General features: G+C 44.3%; 1 protein-coding gene across 1 annotated transcript in view; it reads right to left on the bottom strand.

Moving 5' to 3' along the window:
• The window catches only part of SERPINE2 (serpin family E member 2), a 61,532-nt gene that overhangs the window by 3,913 nt on the left and 47,918 nt on the right, over nucleotides 1-9,701 (bottom strand). Inside the window, exons 5-7 of the mRNA XM_081813498.1 lie at nucleotides 4,214-4,412; nucleotides 2,495-2,595; nucleotides 303-389 (exon numbers count right to left, since the gene is read on the bottom strand). Coding sequence (XP_081669624.1) covers nucleotides 303-389; nucleotides 2,495-2,595; nucleotides 4,214-4,412 — 387 coding nt within the window. The remainder of the gene's footprint in view (nucleotides 1-302; nucleotides 390-2,494; nucleotides 2,596-4,213; nucleotides 4,413-9,701) is intronic.

The following is a 9,701-nucleotide window of genomic DNA, read 5'->3' as shown; positions in this document are numbered from 1 at the left end:
CTCACTCTGTCTGAAACAGACTCTGAGCCTTGAGGAGGCAGGTCCTCACTCTGTCTGAAACAGACTCTGAGCCTTGAGGAGGCAGGTCCTCACTCTGTCTGAAACAGACTCTGAGCCTTGAGGAGGCAGGTCCTCACTCTGTCTGAATTCACCCCTGTCACCTGAGGGGCAACCCCACACACAGTGCTGAGCGGGGGTGAGGGGAACTGGGTTCGCCACCTATTGGCTGAGTGGCTGGGTGGGCGAGAGCATGCTCATGCCCCTGTACCGCAGCCCGTCCTGGCTCCTGACCCAGTTCTTACTTGTTGCTGCTGAAGCTTTGGTTCCATCTTCGCTGACTTCAATTTTTGCTTTCTGCAAGATGTGCGACACATGCAGGTTTTCTGACCCTGTTTCCAGAAAATGAAACAAACACAGCATTTGTTTGATACGCAGGCCATCCATCTGGCTGGGGAAGTAACTTCAAATCCATGGCAAATTCCAGTTCTTAAAAGGTGTCAGGAGAAGTGACCTCTTACAGTCTGGTGATTGAAGGCTGTAGGGTGACGGTCACCTGCCGTGAATTTCAGTCTCTGCTAAGCGAACTGCGGTATCACTTCTGAGGAGGGATTCACTGACCCTGAACGTGTCAGTACCTCTATCAATTCAACTCTGATCACTCAGCATTGTATAAAAAAATAAAAAGAGCAGAGCTTTAAAAAGGAAGTCCAGTTTTCCAGAAGAAGCAAGGCAGTAATATTATTTGCCAAGGACAGCATATCAGATCCAGAAAGGCCATTTCAGATGGCCTTTACGGATGGGGGAAACTGAGGCCCAGAGGGTGAAGAAATCTGCCCTCAGGTCATATGGCTGGTTAGTGGCTTTTCACAACAAAAGCCAGTCATCTCAAGGCCGTATTAGTGAGAAGACTGTTGAATGTAAGAAGGATTTAGAACAAGACTCAGAACGGCAATTGTGCCTCCTGGAACCTTCTAGTGAATTCACTTCCCTTCTCAGCAAAGCCTTATCACTCCAGCAATACCCACTGGCCACGGCATTGGAGGAGAATGCAAACAGAAGTTAATGATAGCCTTGAGGGACATAGGTCTGGAAGCAAAGGGGGAAAAGTGGACTTTCAACAGCACAGATGCTGGGCTCTGATATGACCAATGGGGAATGAGAGGAATGTCTGTAGGCTGCAAGTCACCGGAAGGTAAAGCATAAGATCTCGGGAGAATTTCAGGCACCTGGTCCTCCTTCCGAGCACCTGTGAACTCCCTGTGGCCGCGGTGTAGGAGGTGGACCACAGAAGAGAACCTCGGAGGGGAACGTGCAGGTTGAAACAATGCTCTCTAACGTCACTGGGCCGAGGAATCCTGCTAAAATGATTCTGATTCAGTAGGTCTGGGTGAGACCCAAGATTGTGCCCTTCAAACAAGCTCCCAGGTGATGCTCAGGCTGCTGGACTGGGGATGAGTTTGGTTATCCAAGAATGAAAGAGCGTCAGAATATCCCTACAGCTGCAAGTTCACCAGGCATGTCGTGTGTAGCCCAAGGACGGGAACACAGGTGTTTACCTGCAGGCCATCGAGGTCAGCAATGAACTTCAAGGGGGAAAAACACAAAAGGAGTACAAATAATGTTTAAGCCATGACTTTTCTTTGGAAGGAGGTTGCTGTGCTCCAAATTAAAAGGACCAAGAACTGAGTTATATTCACTAGGAACATAACTCTAGGAAAAGGTACATATATTGTCAAATGAAGCGATAGGATACCAGCTGCGTCCCAGATGCTTTGGCAAAGAAAGGTTCCAATCAGAGCCCTCTGAATTTATACTATTTCGGATTAACGGGCATTAAATGCCAAATTACATATCTGGATATGGTGCATGCCTATTGCTTGATGGAAGCAAGTGTCTGAGAGTTTAAAAATCTTGATTCTTCAAACACAGGGGAATAGTTTGCGTTTAAAAAAGAAAGACTACTTAGGAGCTAAATTCGTAAGCAATAAAGACGATACACGAACGTCTTCTTTAACTGTAGAGTCACTTGGGCCTCATATGAAATGTACACGCGAAACATAGGGAGGAATGATTTCTGCTAATTTAGATGACTGAGGATGAACAGCATCATTTGGTGATAAATCAGATTAAATCTTGGAGAGTTTCAGGGCAGCATACTCCTAATTTTGATCTTTTCTTTCACTCTTTTTTTTTTTAATTTTAAAGACTGATTTATTTATTTGAGAGAGAGAAAGCGAGAGCAGGGGGAGGGGCAGAGGGGGAGAGAGAGAGAGCGAGCGAGCGATAATCTTAAATAGAATCCCCACTAAGTGCAGTGCCTGACGTGGGGCTCGATCCCATGACCCTGAGATCATGACCTGAGTCGAAATCAAGAGCTGGACGCTTGATGGACTGAGCCACCCAAGCACCCCTGATCTTTTCTTTCTGAACAAATCAGAGACCCAGTTTGTAACACAGTCTTCAAGTTTAAGACAAAGTTTTAAATTGAACATACTTGTTATTTTTGCAAAATTTGCTTTTGATGGATCAAACATCTCAGTGATGCCAAGAGCTTTCAGAGGCTCCTTCAGGTCTGTTTGTGCTACGGCTGTGAACCTAGCAGGAAAGGAGAAGATAAGGGAAAATCATTATACCATAAACAATGTAAAATGAGATAATCAGTGCCGGTGGGGAAGTGTTGATGAACTGATTCCTTTTTAAGTATGCTCTGAACACCAATCTACATTGTATCTGAAATTGTAGTTCCAAGATCTAAGTAGAGAACAACTCATCTCTCAAACACTTAGCTGGCAAAATGAGCAGTACACTGTGGCAGCAAACAAGGGTGGCCTCACCCTCATGTGCTAGAGGCCCCCCCTTTCCAATTCTTAGGGAGATCTGCAGAAACACTTTCCCTCATGCGGATGGGGGGGTATCTGGAACAGTGACTGGAATATCTACAGTTCTTCCCCATTTCTAACCAACCAAACATCATGGTGGCTGCCACATTGGGGATGGTCAAAAGAAAGGAGACACATTCCTGCTCCTTCTTGTTGGGATTTTGAAAGCATTTTACTATGAAAGTGGGAACCAACATTAGGAATTGGTGACAATGCACTCATTCTATTTGGGTGTCACAAGAGTTTCTTGGATCCTTGTGACCTGTCTGGCCTTAGAACCACACTTACGTAAACGTCAGCTATTAAACCTATCATCAGAGGATGTTTTACCAGGCTTTCTCCCACTTGGTGGAAGAGGGATCAGGGTAGTGAGCAGATCTTCCTCACAGATGGGCTCTGGTGATAATTTTACTGTTATAATTGTGCTTTACTTATAATGTCAATCTACCATCTTGTTCATTTATATCAAGCCCTGCCTACGTGAAAGCTCACTTCACAATAAAAAAAAATCTTGGGAGGATACTAATACTTACTATGAATGGACTCGTCGGATTATGCTTAACTTAGTGACTGGAGAATTAAGAGCTATTAGAACTGGAAGGTATCTTTCCCACCCTGAGATGCGGCTGGTTAAAAGCTCTGGATACTGGCAACACGATCACAGACAGGGGACGTTTACTGCCTCTTTCACGGGTCTGGGTATAAAGCATTCTCTGACCTGTTAGAAATTTAGGATTCAGGCAGAATTTGGGATTATTTTCCCCTTGGTTTCAAGTCATAACAGTTCAAATTCCACCAACATTATACTTTTAGGGTGCAATAAAGAACTGCCATAGTATGATACTAATGTAAGAATTCTGCCTGGATGGTTTCAAAATATTTCCTTACCACCTAGCTTTTGGACCTTGGTCTTCAGGAACTTCCAGCTAAAACTTAAGAAGACGAAAATGAAACTCCTTATCAAAATACCAGAAACATGACTAACCTTTACTATACAGTTATACATGTGTTTTTCAGTCTTCTGAAGAAAATTAAATATGTTAAAAGCCCTCAAAATGGTATAAGGAGCTTGAGGTCTTGTGGAGACTCAGAGGCCAGGCCTTCTTTCCTTCCATCCCCATTATCATTCTCCTGCCGCATGAGAGGCACAGGAATTGGGGGGTGGGGGGGAAGCTTCTACAAAAGCAGAGCCTTGTATTCCCACCATGCAATTTCTGGAAAGTAAATCAGCTTTGGGATTTAGGCTGTGCCTTTCCTAGCCTCACGCTGTCCGGTATTGCTACCAGGGACTGAGCACTCCCATTATTTTCTCTTCAGGGAGAGGGACCACTTACTTGGGCAAGATGACCTGTACTCTCTTGGGCACCATGGTGCTCATCCAGCTGTCTATGGTCTTGGTGCTGATGTGAGGGATGATGGCCGACAACGGGGTGGAGCTCTCGGTCGGCAAGGCAATCAGCATGCTGATGCTTTCCCCGTGGTAGGGCAGTTCAATGAAGTTGTACCATAAATCGTTGGGGGTGCTTGTAGACCCTAAAGAAATCAGAGGCAGGTTCAGTGTATCCCTGATGACTTCTAGAAGTGGCATGAGTGTTCGCTGATCACATGGGTAGCTTCAGAGGGAAGAGAGCGATTCAGTTTAAAAACTTTTTTCCAAATATAGTTTCCTTAGGAGGATAAAGAGACACTTATTTCTTCTTTCTCTGGTAAAGAATTATCTTTCTTCAATCTTGACATGTCTCAACAGAATGCCTTTGGGCGTCACTAAAATAACATTAATTCTGTTGAGTTGAATTGAACTAGATCATGAGGCATTTAGAATACAGGGCTTTGCAAGAAGCTGACCCTTATCATGTGAATAAAGGAATGAATTTGAACTGCCTGAGAATGGTTCTTTTGGCTGAGCCTATGTGAGCATGTGACGAGAAAGGAGAAAGGGATGAACAGCTCCATTGTTTAGGTCCCCCGCCAACCACTTCAACACATTTAGAAGCTACCGTGCCCCATGAGGTAGTACAAGCAGTCCTATTTCACAGCTGGGGAGGCTACAATTAGAGAAATTAAGTAACTTGCCAAGGGACACGTGGGCTAAGAAGTGGAACGCCAGGACTTGGACTCAATATGTCCAATGCCAACAATGACCTTCCTTCTCCACTATCCCGACTCCCTGCTCACTCTTCACCCATTCCAGTAACTGTCCTTACGGCTTTTAGATCCCTTATGATATTTATACTTACTAATGAAAACCTGAAAACAATTTAGACCAGCACTTCTCAAAATGGCGGTCGTCTGGAGAACACACAACCTGTATGTCACCCAGTAGACAAAGAGATTCCATATCCCAGTAAGTTTAGGAAGCACTGGACTGATTCTTCTTGCAGCTTCCTAATATACAGCAGTGCTGTAAAGGCTCTGAGATGTTCTGAAGGAGAGCTGTTTAGCTATCCCCAGGTTTCCTGAACTCATTTGCTCCTAGAACCCTTTTATTCCATGTAAAACATTCAAAACATTCAGCAGCTGAGCAGCACAACTGTGTGCTACTGGTGAGAGCTGGTGCTGGTGTGTTCATGAAGGCCCCAGCCGGAGGCCCAGCTCAGGGGTACGGGGCCCACGGAGGCCCCTGACTCCCCGGGAAAGAGTCTTCCATGGAGTGTGCCTTAGGATCCGGTCAAACCTTTACATTAGCCATGTAATGAGAGACTTATTAAAACTAACTATGTGAATGGCAAGCCAGCATTTCTAGATTTCTGGCGGATCTCTGAAATGGTTTATTAAGCACTTCAGACTTTTTAAGAACACGGTGACCTTGGGGAGGCACTTAACCTCTGTGTGCCTCTTACTATGGAGAGTGGAGACATCAGGGACATTAAAAGTACGCCCCTCACAGGGTCGCTGTGATGATTAAATGAGAAATAATATGTAAGGCGCTTAACAGGGCCTGGCCTCCTCCACCTCCTTCCCCTGCTCTAGATGACCTAGAAGAATAATGCATTTAAGAAAAAGAGAAAAGAGAAAGCGAGTTTCTCTCATGGTTTTCACTGTCTTTTCTCTGGGGACGACCTCTGCCAGTCACCGCGTGTGAGACAGGGAACTTCAATAAGCCAGTTCTCCACGGGTGGGGGGTTGGGGGGAGGGAAAAGGGAGAGAGACGGCGAACTTTCTCTGTCTTTGTTACATAACGAACACTTTTAGCTATAAAATATGATAAAGAATAGCAACGCTATTAGAATATGTGACATGACAGGATGACATTTGAGTTTCTCCTTCAGGAAGCAAACTGTGGGCAATTTGGGGGGTGCTCAGTATATCCCGTTCCCATCTGCTGCATTTGCCTGAGGGGCTGCTCAGTAACCCTGAGCGGCCCAGCCTGGCTCCGGATGCCTAGGAACTGTCACTCAAGGTCGCTTCTGTCCCGGGGCTGCCTAAGAATCAAAGATGGGACTCTTTAACTTTCCTTTTACCTTGTGTCATAAAATGGCCTCGGCAGAAACTGGAAAATCAATGGGAGAGTCAGAAAAAACACCACTTCCTAATGAGCCCTTTACTCTTCAAAGAAAATAGGAGGCCCTGACTCTGGCAGAGCTGTTCTAGAAACTGTGCAGTTTGGGAAGCAGTTAATAAGTGATTGCTCCAGGGCATGAAATAAGGACCTGGAGGCATCTGTTAACCACTTCTAGAAACATTTACTGTTGTGATAAGAAGAATCGGGGTCATGAATAATGAAAAATTACGAGCTGGGGTGTGTTTTCCAGTGGGGGAGACAGCTTCTACCTCCACCAGTGAATCCAGCCTCCACTGGATACATCATTTTTTTTTTTTTTTTAAGATTTTTATTTATTTGAGAGAGAGAGAGAGATCACGAGCAGGGGAGAGGGGCAGAGAGAGAAGCAGACTCCCCGCTGAGCCGGGAGCCCGATGTGGGGCTCAATCCCAGGACCCTGGGGTCATGGCAGCCGCTTAACCGACTGAGCCACCCAGGCGCCCTCCACTGGATACACCACTAACTGATCAGTAATATGAATAACCACTTAGTATTTTGTACCTACTCACATCCGCCCAGTGATTGGTTTCTCCCTGGCCCCACTTCTGCTTCTGATCACAGGAGCTGATGGCAAATGTTGGCTAGGATGCCTCTCTGTACACACCCCCTCCTCTCCTAACCTGATCACTAAAGGGCTGCTCTCTCAGTGTCTTCTCACAGAGGACCAGGGCTGAGGTTAAACACACCAGATCTGGAGTTCTAGAATCTGGGTTCAAATCCTGCCTCTTCTGACACACTAGCTCTGGGTCTTGGGCAAGTGGCTTAACTCCAAGTCCTAGTTTCTTCGTCTATAAAATGGGATCACAGTGCCTGGCTTACAGGGTTGCTGTGAAAATTCAACGAGACTATACCCATAGTAAAGTGCTCAGCACAGAGGCTTGCACATAGTAAAAACTTTTCATCTACTGATGGAAGAAGCCTTGCAAAATGCGTTTCTTCTTGAGTTGCTCGGTCACTGTTCAAACAGTTGAAACACAGCCTCAATCCACCAAGAGAAACCACAGCTGCTGCAGTGGGCACAGGTCCAGGGCAGAATGAATCAAGCAAGGATGGGGATCTGGAGCCTTGTGTCAGAGCAGGGAGCCTGTCTTTGTCCCAGATACCTTTCCATTAAAAGGTCCCGCCCAGGTTCTCCACGCTTTAACATCTGGGAAGTAGACGGAGTGTTCTTTAATGAGGATTGATGCTGGAGTATAGAAAAATGTGAATGAAGCAGGATTCATTCATGCTGGAAACGAGGAAATAGATTAGAAGGGAAGAGAAATCTTTTCTCTTGGATGAATGGGGATCAACAAAACCTTTAATGAGAAGTAACAGGCAAAGAACCAAGTATCAAAAACATGGAGAAGATTTAGAACTTTCTGTAAGTGGTACTTTGAGGATAATCCAGATTTTCTTTTTTCTTCTTCTTTTTTTTTTAAAGATTCTATTTATTTATTTGACAGAGAGAGACACAGCGAGAGAGGGAACACAAGCAGGGGGAGTGAGGGACTTGATCTCAGGACCCTGGGATCATGACCTGAGCCGAAGGCAGACGCTTAACGACTGAGCCACCCAGGCGCCCTGATCCAGATTTTCTGGAAAGCCCCCTAAAGACTCTGATCCCTTCTTTAAATTCTACAAGGGAGGAAGTAACTAGGCTCATTGAAATGTTAAGAACTCTTCTTGGCCCCTAAAATCAAAGAGAATATTTTAAATATTGAACATCAGGAAAACTTTATAGATGAAAATCCCTCCAATTACCTTCTACTACAAGTAGCTTTATGGATTTCCTGGGCTCTTGGGGAATTGTTTCAGCTATACTTCAGAAGAAACTGAAATACAGATTTGAAAACAAAAACCAGATCCAATGCATATAGTGGTGGTCCATATTCTAGCTGAAATGCAAAGTGGGGCTGGGGAGAGCTGATGGGGAAGGTGTAGTTTAAGCAACTGGGTGAGGATAGGTGCCATTTGTTGAGCTAAGGAACATGGCAGGAGAACCAGATGGGTGAGGACAATAATATATTTCATCTATGGAACTAAAACTTAATAGACAACCAAGTAGAGAGGTAATTTGGATAGGCAGGTATGAGTTGGAAGCTCAGAGGAGAGTGGAAGCTTGAAATATACTGTATATTCATATATATATTTATATATACACACATATATACATATATTTGGAATTTTTTGTGGTCTTCTTTCAAAATAAAGTCTTTTATGCCTAAACTCATAACCATAAAATCAAAAAAATTATAACAACTTTGGACTCAGCAATTCCTATCCAATGAAAGTACCTTTATAAATTCTGAGTTTCTAAAGATTTATGTACAAGAATGCTCGCTGAAGTGTTTATTACAGGAAAAATGTAATAATATATATATTATTATATATAATAATATCCATAGAATATTATAATACATTTATGCCATGGAATGTTATACAGCTGATAAAAGGATGAAATAAATCCACATGAATTAACAAAGTTTTCCACGATATACTATCTAATGTATAAAGCAGATTACAGAATAGAAATTACAGGGCAATCCTATGTATGCAAAAAAGTTTCACAGGCATATTTTTTATATCCATAGAAAAGGTCTCAAATTATATACCTACTGCTAAATAGGGGTTCTTATGCTGGGAAATGGAGTTATAGGAGAACATTTACTTTCTGCCTCATTACAATGTTTTATTTGTAGATTTTGCAATGGGCATGAAATACATTTCTGGGCGCCTGGGTGGCTCAGTTGGTTGGGCGTCTGCCTTTGGCTCAGGTTGTGATCCCAGGGTCCTGGGATCGAGCCCCGCATCGGGCTCCCTGCTCCTTGGGGAGCCTGCTTCTCCCTCTGCCTCTGACTCTCTCTCTCTCTCTTTCTCTGTCTCTCATGAATAAAAAAATCTTAAAAAAAAAAAAAGAAATACACTTCTTCAAAAAAAAAAAAGGTTTCAAGTCCTTTTTTTTTTGGTTAATTAGAAGAATTTCTATCCTCAAAGTGCTTCTAGTTTATGGGACATAGTCAGAAGGGTTTTCCCCTCCTCTTTCATTTTCCACCCTCTCTTCTTAACGTTACTAAGTGAATCTTCTCCGAGGTCTTGATGGCATCTTGGGGGGATGGTCCGGAAGACAGATACATGGAATAGCAATGCTTCTACAAAGGGGCTGAGGGGTCGTGGTGAGGCCCAGAACACCTGCGATGGGGGGTGGGGGAGTGGGTTGGGTGCTGCAGAGGTCGTGTGAGCGGGCCGGGCGGCCTCTGAGCTCAGTGGCAATGGCCCATCTCTGAGCGCTGGCTGGTCAT

Source organism: Leptonychotes weddellii, chromosome 3 (genome assembly GCF_054177405.1).
Source record: "Leptonychotes weddellii isolate Sample4059 chromosome 3, ASM5417740v2, whole genome shotgun sequence".
Classification (NCBI taxonomy): Eukaryota; Metazoa; Chordata; class Mammalia; order Carnivora; family Phocidae; genus Leptonychotes; species Leptonychotes weddellii.
This window is presented reverse-complemented; position numbering and strand designations above follow the sequence as displayed.